This window comes from Vidua macroura, chromosome 23 (assembly GCF_024509145.1).
Source record: "Vidua macroura isolate BioBank_ID:100142 chromosome 23, ASM2450914v1, whole genome shotgun sequence".
Classification (NCBI taxonomy): Eukaryota; Metazoa; Chordata; class Aves; order Passeriformes; family Viduidae; genus Vidua; species Vidua macroura.
This window is the reverse complement of record NC_071593.1, coordinates 1,481,821-1,496,157: the sequence shown is the minus strand read 5'-3', so window position 1 is coordinate 1,496,157 and position 14,337 is coordinate 1,481,821. Positions and strand designations below refer to the sequence as shown.

At 46.0% G+C, this 14,337-nt stretch overlaps 1 protein-coding gene across 1 annotated transcript; it reads right to left on the bottom strand.

The window, feature by feature from the left end:
* Positions 1-1,290: 1,290 nt before the first annotated feature.
* On the bottom strand, positions 1,291-14,105 carry LOC128818272 (ATP-dependent RNA helicase DDX19B). Its single transcript, XM_053997472.1, has 12 exons — positions 13,988-14,105; positions 13,016-13,064; positions 12,598-12,651; positions 11,609-11,744; positions 9,705-9,797; positions 8,689-8,791; positions 7,471-7,585; positions 7,137-7,314; positions 5,895-6,132; positions 4,743-4,905; positions 3,517-3,708; positions 1,291-3,095 (listed from the first exon to the last, which is right to left on the bottom strand). Exons 1-12 carry the CDS (start codon positions 14,042-14,044, stop codon positions 3,034-3,036), a joined length of 1,440 nt encoding a protein of 479 aa, XP_053853447.1. The 5' UTR covers positions 14,045-14,105; the 3' UTR covers positions 1,291-3,033.
* Between the last annotated feature and the right edge of the window lie 232 nt (positions 14,106-14,337).

Genomic DNA, 14,337 nt, shown 5'->3' with positions numbered 1-14,337 from the left:
GATTAGGCAAACACAATGTGCTTATCCTAAAAAAAGAGAAATATCTTCTATTTCTAATGGATTTGCAAAGGCAGTAATTTTTAATCTCCTTTAACAATGGACCACTTGCCACACAGATGAGTCAGTTTAAATGTTTTGAGGCAAACCAAATTTATTCTGAAGCTCAGTGTAAGTGCCAAACCAACTCGGCACAGGAGCACAAACACAACAGGAGCAGAAAGCTGATTGCTGGTGCTGGCTATGAGTGTGGTACCTGATGCTAAATCAAGTGTTCAGAGACCAGCAGCTTTGTAAAACCAGTATCTGATGGAACAGTGGTCCCTGCTGCTGGGATGGGAATCGCTCAACAGCAGTCCCAGATATTGAAACATATGGATGCCTTCAACAGAACCACAAAGTATTTCACTTGGTTTCAGGAAAAGGGTCCATTTTCCATGTTTCCTTCAGTGTTAGGTAGTTAATTCCCTATTTCTGCCTGTTGTGTGTACTGTGTTACTCCTACATTTCAGTGTTTCCATCCTGTGTTAAATAAAACCTTTTAGGCTGAAACTTGAACTTCAAATGATTTACATGAGCTGAAGTTTATCCATCACTCCTGCTCTTAAGAAGCCTTCAATTTGATGGCAAATACCTCAGGGGCTGCCCAGCCAGCCTTTGGATGGTCAGCTGCCCTCCACACCACCTCCTGAAGTTTCTATCTGTGTCCTGTGCTCAACACAAGCTTACAGCCAAGGAGGAAGCACTTTTCACCATCAGTGCCAAGCTGTGACCAGAGCCAGGGACCACCAGGCAGCTGTGAGAGCACAGGGGCTCAGAGCAAGAACAGAACAATCAGACAATTCAGAGTGACTTAGCTCACAGTGGGTTTCTCATGCTGCAGGATGTTCCTCCTGATGAAGCTGGATGAGTTTGGTTCTAATCACCTCACCCAGGCTACAGCATCTCCAAAGATGGGCAAAAAATATGAAGTCTTGATCTAGGCAAGCACAGCGCAAGGAAAACACTTCTTTTCTCCCTCAGTTCTCCTCCTCTTCCATTCAGAACTTTCTGGGGAGATTTTAGCAGCAATTTTAAGTCCAGCACAAGAAGCACGGGGGAAGAACAATATTTAGCTGACCTCATTTATTGTGTGGCATCATTTAACAAACTTCTTAGTGGGAATCTTTTAAGAATTTCAGCATTAAAATTCATTCTGTCACAAATATAAAACTTATCAGGACTTTTGGCTGAAACGTCCTTACTGAGGCTTTTAAAGACCAACAAAGTATTGAAGCAAGAAGTCAGCAAAGAGATTGTTCAGTATGTGTTCTTTAATTCCAATTAAAAGTACATTAGAAACAGCACACAGGACCAGCAGCAGCTTCCATGACAATTCAACCCAATACTCTGCTGTCACCAGGTCATTCAACTGTACTAGTAAAGTAGGTGATTAAATCAAGTCTTCCACTCCACACGCAAGCACTCACTCACCTGCCACTTTAAATAGGATTCCAACAGAATAAAAATAGATACACCCCAGAATACAAAAAGTTTAATTTTAAGCTGTTTTTTTTTTCTTCACTAAAGCCTTTATACAAATTGATAAAAGGGTGCACAATTTCCTAAAATTTTAGGTACATTTTAAATGAGCCTTTTTTTACTTGGTAAAAGGATCCATATTCCTGTCTTTGAACAGAATATGATGGCCAAAATTGCAAAGAAAACAATTCAGTTTAAATTTACAATTTATACATTTGTCTTGACATGATTCCCATGCTGAGTAGCAGGCCCATGGCTGCTCACGCATGTCCCATTTCCCCCAAGAGAGCTGTGCACCCTAAGTTCTGGTTCAGGAGCCTCCTTCTCCCGGAGACTGGGCTGGGGGAACAGCCCACAGCATCCAGCTGTGTGCACAAGAGTGGTCCCAACACACAGGAGGCGTCATCCTTCCTTCTCCAGGAGCTGTGAATCCTTCCTTCTCCATGGAACACCCCGGGGCAGGGACCAACAACCTATTTTACACTATGGAGCACTTCCCACCTGCAATTTGGCTGAGCAACTTAACTCAAAATTCTGCTACCGAAACGTACTGCAACAGGTAAATTTGGTGTTCTAAGGGTACAATTTTTTGGTCAATCCAGGCTATCATGATTTTTTTGTTCTTTTAATCCTGTATGTGATGGGTGAAGCCCAACAGCTCTGTACATTACCCATGCTGAGCTTCACAGCATGGTGCATTTAATCACAGAGGTGAATTTAATCAGGCAATCCATTAGTACAGTTCCCTTCACACTGCCCCTCCCACCCCACCCACCCACACTGTAGCCAGGTTAAACACTTGGGATGAACTCCTGTAGTGTCACCACCACCCACGTCACAGAGAGCGGCCATCCCAACAAATCCAGGACAAAGGAAAAGAAAACACTGCCCAGCAAAGCGACACGGCACCTGTGTTTGCAAGTAGGAGCTACTGGAGACATCCTCAGAACAATTTATGTAAGGAAAAGCAGGGCAAATCCATCAGAAAGCCAGAAATGAGTCCTAAAGAGCTCAGGGGAGAGCCAAAGAGAATGACATCCTAGTTTGTACAAGTATTTATCCAAAAACCAGCTGCCTTGTTTGGGGTTTTTAGGTTTTCTTTTTTTTTTCCCTTTCCTTATGTCCATTATATATTCAGCTGTTGAATTTAAACTGATCAGGTTAATGCTGCACATTATTCCAATTAAAGACAATCATGGGATTTTTTTATTTTACAATTTTAGATAATTCCCTATTGCCTCTCTTTTGGCAAGTGTGTTTCTCAGAATTCCAAAGATCATCCCATTTTAAGGCTAAACTAAGAAATGTTAGAAGCTTCTGTAAACATTTCCTCTTCCTCCCCATAGTTGCACAATTTGAAGTCCAACTGCAATTTTGAAAATGAGGTAATTTTTGTGTATTCGTATCTTGGAGTCCTTTTCGGGACGAGCCGAGAGGCTGTGCCAATCCAAACGCCGATCCAATTGTAGTGGGAGAGCTTCCACAGCAGGGCACACACCAGTTCCAGCAGCTATTTCAGTTATTTATCTTCTCAATTTCATCCAAGTCGTCAGTATCCAATTTGTTTATCTTTTTGTCTGGGAAAGAAGATAAATAGGTCAGATTTCGTAACACTGAGCAGAGCAGGGAACTGCTCTCCTCAGCTGGACCTGAGTTCTGGTTTGTCAGGGAATGTTCAGTCAGGTTTTAAAAATACAAATTAAAATTGTTTCCTTTTATCAAAGGCCCATCTGGGTACTGCAGTGTTACCCATGCCTGGAAAATCCTGGATATTCAAGGACTATCCAGGCAGACAGCAAACACAGCCTGATTTATTCTGCTCCTGTCACAGGCAGCAGGTCACGATCCCAAGTGATGCTACACCAAACACTCCTGCTGTGCTCCTCTGCCACCCATTTAAGGCTCAACAAACACCCTTAGACCTGCTCAGCATCCAACAAGTCAAATTCTGCAGTGATTCAACAGTTTAGAGAAAGGAGAAAGCCCGAGGGTACGTACTGAAATGTTCCTGGATTCTGTTGAGAATGTTCATGCTGTGCTTGCTGTCCACCATGTTAATGGCCAGCCCTCGCTTGCCAAAGCGGCCGGTGCGGCCGATGCGGTGCAGGTAGGTCTCGTTGTCTGGATTTCCATCCTTATCCACAGGCAGGTCAAAATTGATAACAACAGAGACCTGCTCTACATCGATCCCTGACAAAAAGAAAGCATTGTGTTACACACCTTCACTTAAATCTTTCTGGAGCAGGAACAATCCTCACTCTTTGAAATGGAGCTTTTCCACAATATCCTCACAGAGTGGAAATAAAAGCTATCAAGCTTGTTAGGGCAGAGAGTCCCACCGAAACAGCCAAAGGCACTTAAATATTTTGGCAATTCTACCAGCACTTAAGTATTTCAGAAACTCTCTCCTTCCCTGCAAAGCTCTAAAGACCACTTGTTTTTTTCTAAGTACAATCCTGTCTTAACTGTTCTGGGATGTCAAATTACACCACAATTCCTCCTGGGATAGTGAACTGGATTTCACTATTTTTCAGTTTTCTGTACTTGGGCACATGTTCACTGCAAACCCTGAATGTCAGCAGCACAAGGCAGGCTTGGTGCCAGACTCTGACAGGATGGACTTTTCCATCTCCAGCAGCAGGAAGCCAAAAAGCAATCCCATGTTTTCCCCCAGGCACACAGTGTAAGGACACCAATTTCTCCCAACTGGAACACCTGAGGATGTGAATTCTTCCTGTGAGCTGGCCAGGGGTACGTGTTATCTAAGAAAGTGCTGCTTCCAGCCCTCCCTGTGATGCCTTTTCAGGCTACCTAAAATCAGAGGCCAGACACAATAAAGGGAATAAAAAGTGGGTGTATTTACTTTCAGGAAGACAAAGCCCCCAGGGGCTACCCCAGTAGTCAGTTTTCACACTTTTTAAAGTTTGGTTTGTTTGTATATTGGGGGTTAATCCTTCCAGCTTCAGGTAATGAAGTCATTTACCCCAAGTTTGCTTCCCCCAACTCACTTTTGTTTAGTTTCTTGGGGCCTGAGGCAGTGAGGTGTCCCTGATTCCCAGGCCTAGAGAGGAATTGTTTCATCTGACCAAAATGGGAAAGCAGTAGCTAGCGCTGTATATGGAGTTTAGAGTTATACACTAAAGAACTGCTGGATTAAAAATACATGAAAAATATGAAAGCTAAAATCCTAGGGCATCACCTGGCCCCATTCCTCCATATCCTACCTCTGGCACAGACGTTTGTGGTCACCAGCACCTTCTCCTTGCCCTCCCGAAAGCGCTCGATCACAGCAGCTCTCTGCTCCACCATCATCTCCCCGCTGAGCAAGGCCACCTGATGGCCCTCCCGGGACAGCTCCGCCGCCAGCCACCCTGCTGTCTTCCGAGTCTGCAACACACAGCCAGCCCCACATTTGGGAGCGGGTTTTAATGCTGGAAAGTGACAATAAACCTCTCTGGGGCCCACTGGAAGCTCTGTGGCAGCTCAGTTTTTGTCTCCCTTACAAACTGGATCAGAAGGAGGACAATACACCTCAGCAACCACAGGAGCCCCTGATTAATAAGACACGTTTTCTTTGTGCTCTGCTCCTTGGATTTCACTCTGCTGGAGACTGACACTACATGTGTACACTGAAAACTCATGAAACTTGTCCCAAAACCAGAACTACTCAGCCTGGAAAATGGCAGGGTCAGACCTGAATGTAGTTGTGAAATCCCACAGAGGCTCTGCACAGCCTTGAATTAAACAGGTTTTTGAGCTCCAATTATGTCTTGAGACAGCCTAAAAGCAAACTGCTGTAGCAGATTCCAAACATTTTCATCCTGTCTGAGCTCACTTTGCCTGGCTGTTCTGTGCTGTCAGCACTGATTTTTCCCTAAAAATGATTATGGTGGCTTTCAGGAAAAGAAAACCAAGTCTCAGTATGATTCACAGTGAGATCCCAGAGGTGTATCCTCAATTACCTGAAGGAAATGAAGTCCCAGGAACAGTTCTGTATCAGCTAGAGAAGCAAAAGACTTCCCAATCCCTCATTATGCCCTATTTTCATCCATTTTCCAACCCCACTTTTTTTTTTTTCAGTAGTTCAAAGTTTTGGAAAAATGTGCATTACTCTGATCTTTGCTTCAGAGGACTCCAGGGATAACAATGACCATTCAGGAATAAAAAAGTCCAATGTTGTCTCCTGGATGGACAAACCCAGGGAATCAAACCAGCCAGCACTAACATGGCTTTCAGGATTTCACTCAAAGAGGAGCCAGAGAAGCCAAAAAGGGCAATTTCATTCTCAGTTCCTTTCTGGAAACCATGTCTGGCTTGTTTTTAGCATTTGCAGACTCTGAGGGGGTCACTGACTAACATTCCCTGGAAGCACTCACATGGCAGAAGATCATAGCCTGGGCGATGGTGATGGCGCCGTAGATGTTACAGAGAGCCCGGAACTTCTCATCTCTGTTGTTGCACAGAACATAATACTGCTTGATGGTGTCCAGGGTCTCCTCCTCACGCTTCAGTTTGATAATGTTCGGGTCAGGAACAACTTTTTGAGCAAACTTCCACACAGAATCCTCAAAAGTGGCTGAAAACAAGAGCATCTGGCAGTCCCTGGGGAGCATTCTGAAAGAGAGAGAGAAATAGGGAGGGTTCCCACACAACACTATCATCTCCTGATATCCTGATGGAATTCATGCTACAGGCAAAGAAAAACCATAACCCTGGAACCAGTTATTTCTGTGGCTGGAAAGACCAATCTTACCCACCCATGATCACTCCCTCATGGACCTATGGGCATCCATTATTAAAAGGGAATAAACCCTGCTCCAGGAACAGGATTTTTAATCTGTAAGGTAGCCAAGAAGGCCAACAGCATCCTGGCCTGTATCAGGAATAGTGTGGCCAGCAGGAGCAGGGAGGTCATTCTTCCCCAGTACTTGGCACAGGGCTGCAGCCCCTTGCAGCCCCTCACCCTTGGTGAGGCTGCACCCTGAGCACTGTGTCCAGTTCTGGCCCCTCAGTTTGGGAAGGACGTTGAGATGCTTGAGTGCATCCAAAGGAGGGCAACAAGGCTGGTGAGGGGCTTGGAACACAAGCCCTATGAGGAACTGCTGAGGGAGCTGGGGTTGTTTAGCCTGGAGAGAAAGAGACTCAGAGTGACCTCATCACTCTCTACAGCTCCCTGAAAGGTGGCTGTGGTCAGGTGGGGGTCAGTCTCCTTCTCCAGGCAGCACAGACAGAATGAGAGGACACAGTCTCAAGCTGCATCAAGGGAAATACAGGTTGGATATTAGGAAAAAGTTTTTTATGGAAAGAGTGATCAAGTACTGGAATTGGAGTCACTATCCCCAGATGTATTTAAAAAAAGACTGGATGTGGCACTGGGTTGCCATGGTTTAGTTGAGGTGTTAGGGCATGGGTTGGATTCGATGATCTTGTAGGTTTGTTCCAACCTGGTGATTCTGTAATTCTGTGTGATTCTGTGAAATGAAACTGCTTGTCATCCCCTGACACTGTGCCTCTGTGAACCCCTGGACTAAAGCTAATCTGTCATTTCAATCTTGTTGCTTCACTGGTGAGGACACCGGTCCCGACTGCAGCCCCACTGTCCCTGTGTCCCTCCATACCTCTGAATGCGGATGCTCTGGTCCTGGTGGCCCTGGGTGGCGATCATCACATCTGCCTCATCCAACACGAACACCTTGATCTTCTTGGGATCTATGAATTTCAGTTTGGAGCACCAGTCCAGCACGGTGCCAGGTGTGCCGATTACGATCTGCTCCGAGATCTTCTGCCCTCTCTCCACTGCCGAGACAGAAGGAAGGGCTGCTCTAGGGTGGCTGTGCAGACAGGGAAATGTTTCGGCCCCCTCTGACCAAGCTATTTCACCACCTGACTGCTCTGGTGCACCTGAGGAGCATCATTCCCTCATTCCTGTTTGTGGTGTTTCCCCTTACTCACGTTTGTTGCCTCGGACAGCATACGCAAGTTTCAGCTCCGGGTAAAAGTTTCCCATCTGCTCAATCACTTTTCCTGTTTGAAGTGCCAGCTCATATGTTGGGGAAAGGCACAAACACTGAGGAACAGAAGGATAACAAGTGAGGTGATTAACATCCAGGGCAACACTATCACACCTGCTTTTTAAAATCCTTGCTGAAGTTTTCTTCAAGACGAACATGCAAGTGGCTGAACAGTTTCTCAACAATCCCATGAGGAATTTTGATTTAAAAAGTCTCTCTCCAGGCATTGTCTGCTCTGTTGTCACAGTTACCTTCTCTTCCACCCCAAACCCACTTACCCAACCCCCTTCAGCCTGCACTATTTCTCTAAGTCCTCCCAGAAAGATTTAACTCCTCATATGTGGGAAATGGATTTGTAGAAAATTCTCAAAGCTTGATAGAAGGCTCACATAGTATACATTTGTATGTAAATTTTGCAATAAGAAATGTTGACTTACCCAACCCCCTTCAGCCTGCACTATTTCTCTAAGTCCTCCCAGAAAGATTTAACTCCTCATATGTGGGAAATGGATTTGTAGAAAATTCTCAAAGCTTGATAGAAGGTTCACATAGTATACATTTGTATGTGAATTTTGCAATAAGAAATGTTGACTTAAAAATGTTATAAAATAGGACAAACATTGTTGAGAGAGAAATGGAACTAGAAACAAGTTTTAAAAATGACTTTATAAATAATGCTAGATATTTTGGAGAAATAGAACTATGAAAGATATATTGTAGTAAGACTTATGAGGGGTAATTTTAGATTATTAGTTTTAAGGTATTTGTAGTATGGTGTGATAAAAGCTGATAAGCTAAGAAATGTTTACAATGTATTGTAATTAAGAAATAGTTAGCTTCTGATTGTGATAGCGTGAATTATAACATCTGTATTATCTCGCCCTTCACACACTCACAGAGCAATGGCATCATGTGTGCTGCACAGGAAGGACTGACAGGAACAAGCTTTGAGCAAAATCCAAATCTGTTGCACTGAAGGCATTTTGATAAATCCCCAAACCCCCATCCCCTTTAAGCAGTTTAAAGACATAACACCATGGCTCCATCAAGCCATGGATTTACATCTGAAGGCCTCCCAGCAGCTCAGGCTCTTCACTAGATGGCACTGCACGGCCAGGGTGAAACACACCCTGAAACAGCCACATCCCCCAGACTTTACCTGTGGATACTTGTTCCCAGGCTCAACCCTGCTGAGCATGGCCAGGACAAAGGCAGCGGTCTTGCCAGTACCGGACTGCGACTGCGCGATGAGGTTCTGCGGGCTGTGGGGGCATAGCAGGCACAGCTCAGAGGGTGAAGCACCATGGTGGCATCTGAATCCTGTCACATTTACCCCTGCTCTGGATCCATGGCCAACCTGACCAGCTCCGCTCCATGGGGCAGGAATTACTTCCTGCCCAACACTCTCCTTCAGCGTTTCTCAGTTATGGAGATTTGGGAGGGGAACTGTGGTTCTCTCTCAGTAATTTCCCATCTCACATGTCTTCCCCAGTGTCCCAGTACCTCACACGTTCCAGCTCAGGGTTGTGGAGAGGAAAATCAACACCTCAGCTACTCCTACCCACTCAGGATTTCAGAGCCATTTTGTGGGTATTCTCAGCTCAGTCAGAGAGAAAGAGAAAGGTTTTCTAACCAGGCAAGAGCCTGGGAAACAGTTGGGAAAGAATGTAAATAATTCTCTAATCTATCTTGTTATTCACATTGTTTATAGATATATTCTGCCACTGTGCGTCATTCACTGCACACCAATGGTGTGACATGTTTTTACTCTAAGACCAATGAAATTAGTCTTCTCGATGTTCTCTATATATAGAGCGGTACATTTGAAATAAAGAGAGAGCTCATTTTCTTAGCCTTCTGATCTGGAGTTCTCTGTTCCCGTCCTGCTCAACAGCATCACCATTTCATATTATTTCTTCTTTTCTTAATGAGGAAAATGGCAACAACCTCCCAAATCCCACAGCATTGCATGCTCAGTACCAGCCCTAGGAAAAGGACAAATCCAGGGCTGCTGTCACATAGTTAATAACCACAGAAACACAGTGACATAGGAACCCTTTCTCCACACCCTGAGAGTTTCTCCATCACCCTCCTCCCATCCAAAACTCAGGAGCAGCACACTGAACCTTTCAAATCCTTCTGTTCTGGTAGAGAGTAGGAAGAATGTGTACATACGGTTCAGCAAGCATCATGGGCAGGGCGTTCTCTTGGATCTTAGATGGTCTGTTGAAGCCCATGGCATAGACTCCTTGCAGGAGCTGTGGTTTTCTGAAAAGAAAAATTTTTTATCATGACCTATTTAAGTCCATTTAGTTTTCATTTGTGTAGAAGAAAGGTGAGAAAAACCCTTGAGAAGACATCCTAGAGCTGTGCCTGCTACAATCCCACCCGTGAAACAACTATGGTCAGCATCTGGAACCGTAAGTGACAGCAGGAAGTCTGGACAGGAAGCTTTGCAAAAACCCCTGGATTTAATAAGGCAGTCTGCCTGTTCCAGCTCGAGGGCAAAGCCTGTGTCTAAGGCCAGCACTGCTTATTCCAAAACAGCTTTTCAGACAATCCAGGAATCACAGAGCAGAAAGCATTAATCCTGTCCTTCAGGCCAGTCCCATTTCCTCAGCCATGCCTAATCTTGGTGCCAAAACGATCACTCCTCGATGACTCAAACGTGGGACAAAGTGTGAGGAACAGGATGAAGGGATCATGAGATCCTTGCAAGGATTTCAGAAGTCGTGTGGATTCTGTAATTCAGCTGAGCGGTGCTGGCTCAGGTAAATGACTGATAATTAGCTCAGTTTGCTGTGACTACACCTTGTGATCCATGGCTGCAAGCCAGCCCTCACACCCAGAACTGTGTGGTGACACTGCTGGCCAGCAAACTCTGATCTGCTGCTTTCTCTCGAGGGAGCTTTATACTCTCAGCAGACACTTGTGTAGACAAGGAGACCCCAGAACAACCTAAATCTGGGTTATGGTACTGGAAATTCTCAGCTGATGACCCCCAAGTGCTGCCTGGATGCTGCAAGTGCTCTCAGAAGGGCTCTCCTTTCAAAGCAGGTTACAGGTCTCCTGCCCACATTTCCCACTGCAGTAACTTCCCATTCAGCACAACATGCTTTTGCCAAAATCCTGTATTACTTTCCAACGGTGGCTGGAACAAAAGCTCTTTGAAAACGTAACCTTGTGGTGCTCCAAGCAAGGACAGACAAAGCCCAACTCTGCACCAGTTGCCAAGGATACCCCGAGTCATAACAAAATGAAGACTCAATTAGGCTGGCTGTCCCTGTCATTAACTCCCTGGGATTGTTTGCCTTTTGAAACACAGGAATGAATTAGTCTAACAAGCACTGCAGGACCTCAGCTTCTTTTTGTAGACATTCAACCACAAACACTAACAAAGCAAAAACATCCTGGCATTTCACAGGGAGAAGGCTCTTTAGCTCCCATTTTCCTGCAGAGCTTGTAGAGCAACAAACCTGACATCAATGCAAGCACAACAATCCCAACAGGACGCACTCTTCAGCATATTAATACATATATCCATCAACCATGCCTTAAACACAGTTATCAACCCTTGAAAGCTGCACTGGTAGAGGTTTTCAATGGGAAGGAAGTCAGAAAATACCAGTCTCTCCAGTACATAAATCCAGTATTGCTGGAAAAGATAAGCTGTTCCCTCTGTGTTGTTCACTGCTGTTGTTTCAGATGGAAACCCCCACCAGGCACCCAGATAAACCAACTCTCCTTGCATTTAAATAATACAAATGATACACTCACTTATTAATGACATGTTGGCAGTAACCTGAAACACAAACCCATTGTGCTTTTAAGGGGTATCTCCTATGCCAGCAGGGAATTTTTCAGGACATGAGGAGAAGTTCCAACTGCCTGATGGGCTCCAAATTCACATCTGCTCTGGCAGTTATAACAAAACTGCTCTCTCCCCCTGAGTTTAAAAATAAGGCTCCCCATGGCAAACTGAAAAATCCAGTTATAAGGGAGGCTGTTTAATATAGCTGATCCCAGGATTTAACAGCTCCATGCAGAGAAGGCTCTGGCTCATCCCAGCAGGTACTTACAGGCGCAGCTCCTCGAAAGACTTGACGGAGTAGAGGGGTGATGTGGGGTCCCTCTGCAGCACCTCCACCTGATTTGTGGTGTCAACCAGGTTACTGCGGATCAGCTTGTTCAGTAAGGACTGGGCAGCTCTGTCCTCTGGGAAAGGAGGAGGAAAACATAAATCCATCAGTCACAGCCTGTTCCAGGTCCTGCTCCCACTGAACTCATGAGCCACTTAAAAGAGACAAAATCGCTCCAAATACTGAAATTCTTCATTAGAGTGTCATGACTTGAAGAGCCCAGACCTCCTGGATGAGACATCGAGAGATCCCAGAGATTCCCCCATTTAATACCCAGGAAGACAAATCAAATGAGCACTGTTCTGAGGGGGATTTTAAGAGATCCAGATCTCTGTTTATTCAGATTATTTTACCTTGGCATCTACCTGGGACAGGGTGCGGCCTCTGACATGTGGGCAAACACCTCCCAGGGTTTTATTTTTAAGGAAGGTTTGAGGATAAATGGTACTTTTAAAGATTTCAGAGCTGAAACACAAGGGCTGAGGATAAGGGAGATCCAAATGAGGTTAAACTGCTGCACTTCGGGGTTTTGCTACTAAATCTGTTATCTAAAACCATGTTCTGAAAGAATGTGAGCCTTTACCCACCTCTGAGCAGCCACTGCATAAACGCAACTTGTTGCTTGCTACAGCAATCCCAGTTCCAGGTTATCCAACTGCTCCTGTATCCAGCCCTGCCTTGAGGATACTGCCATCCCCTTATTTCTCTCCACTCTAATCCAGGAGTCTCCCAAGTTATTACAGGATACAATGCCTTCAAAAGTGTTATGGAGGAAGGACATGTCTTACAATTAAGTCCTTGGGGCAGGATACAAGATCAGTGGTCCTGAGACATAAGGCAGACTTACTTTAAGTATACATTCAATCAATATAATTATAATTAAATGCAATTAATTTCCTTGCCAAAGCTTTTTTCAGGAAGGCACTTACCCTTCTCCTCATCCTCCGTCTTCTCCACATTGTCATCTGCCTTGACAACGGCACCTGAATTGGAACAGTTCAGGGGGGCACAAGTGAGCTCAGGCCTCAGGAGCAGCCCACACCCCCAGAGCTTTGGAATATCCTGGGAAAAGCTACAAACCAGCTCATTCTCCTCAGGAGAACTGCCCTGCTCCGCTGCTGTGCAGAGGAAACCCAAGCATCAGCTCCAAGTGCAGTTTAGCAACCACACCATCGGATTTTGCTCACACAGCTCCCTGAGACACCAAAATATTTAGTCTGTGCTGCTGCTTTATCTCAGCTCTTCTGGAATCTCATGAGTTATCAAGAATTTACTTTGGCAGCAGTGCTCTGAACCCCCACAGGGAAACATTCCCTTTCCAAGCCCATCTGAGCAGCTGGAACTCACCATTGGCATCTGGTTTGGTTTTTTCATCCTTCAGGTGTAAAGTGCTCAACTAGAAATGAGGAAAAACACAAAATCAGAGAAATTCAAATATAGCTCCCTATATTCTAATTCCAGCCAGGAAAACCCGAGCTTTGGATTTATCAAGTGTTGCACAAACCCTGCTCAACTGGAAGGGATGAAGATACAAGAGGAACTTGATTTCAAGAGTTTTAATACAACTATTTCTAAGCAGAAGTTTTAACAGAAACACAAGTTTTTTTAAGCTGTAATGACAACACAGAGAAGGGGCTGTTTTCTGTCTGTAGCTTCCACTCCCTAATAGCTCTGCTGATGGAAAATGGGAGAAAATCAGCATTCCCGGATGGAAACAGGATCCATGCACTGTCCTGGCTGGCACAAGCTGCCCCAGGATGAGTTTGTTTCACCACCTGAGATGTGCAGGGACAGCAGCTCCGAGTGTCTTCCCCACGTCCTCATTGAGTGGTCTGTGCTCAAGCACAGAAAAAATAGAAAACATTTTTTTTCTGAGCTACAAGATTACATCTTTTCATTTTAAAATATGAGAGAAAGAGGGATTTTTTTGGATGCTAGAAGGCAAAGCTGAGGTTGGGTGAGTGCCTGAAGCGGTGCAGTGTCTGGATGAAGGGTGAGGGGGACCGCAGGGTCATCTTTGCCCCTTGGATACGCAAAAAAAAATGGATGAAAGCGAAAAAAAAATTTAAAATGATGGCAAATAAGTAAACAAATAAAGAAATTAAAATTGGGGGTTTTGCTTATAAAGAGCCCAAGCCCAGGGACAATCGGATACCCTGGGCCCTCCCTGCCCCCATGGCAGAAAATGGGGCGAAAAAGGGTTTCTGCGATCGCTGTTTTCTGTGAGGAGGCAGCGGGGGCCGCGCGGCCTGGGGGACCCCGCGCCGCCGGGCCGGGCCGGGCCATCCCGAGCCCCCGTGAGCTCCGGCGCGCACTCACCGACTCGGCCGCCGCCTCCTGCTCGTCCACGGCCAGGGCCCACGAGTCGGTGGCCATGGCCGGCCCGGGGTGGCCGCAGCAGCCGCGATGGCGCCGGGCGGGAGCGGCGCCTGCGCGCCCGCGGCACCGCCCCGGCACCGCCCGGAGCCGCGAACCGCGGCCGCGCACGGGCGTTCCGGGGACAGCGCGTTCCGGGGGCGGCGGGGAGAGGGGACGGGGGATGAGGGGTGACATCGGGGTGTCTGAGGTGGGGAGAGGTGACACGGTGTGGGGTGAGGCTGTGAGCCCTGTGTGGGGTGAGGCTGTGAGCTCTGTGGGGCTGTGAGCCCTGTGAGCCCTGTGAGTGTGGG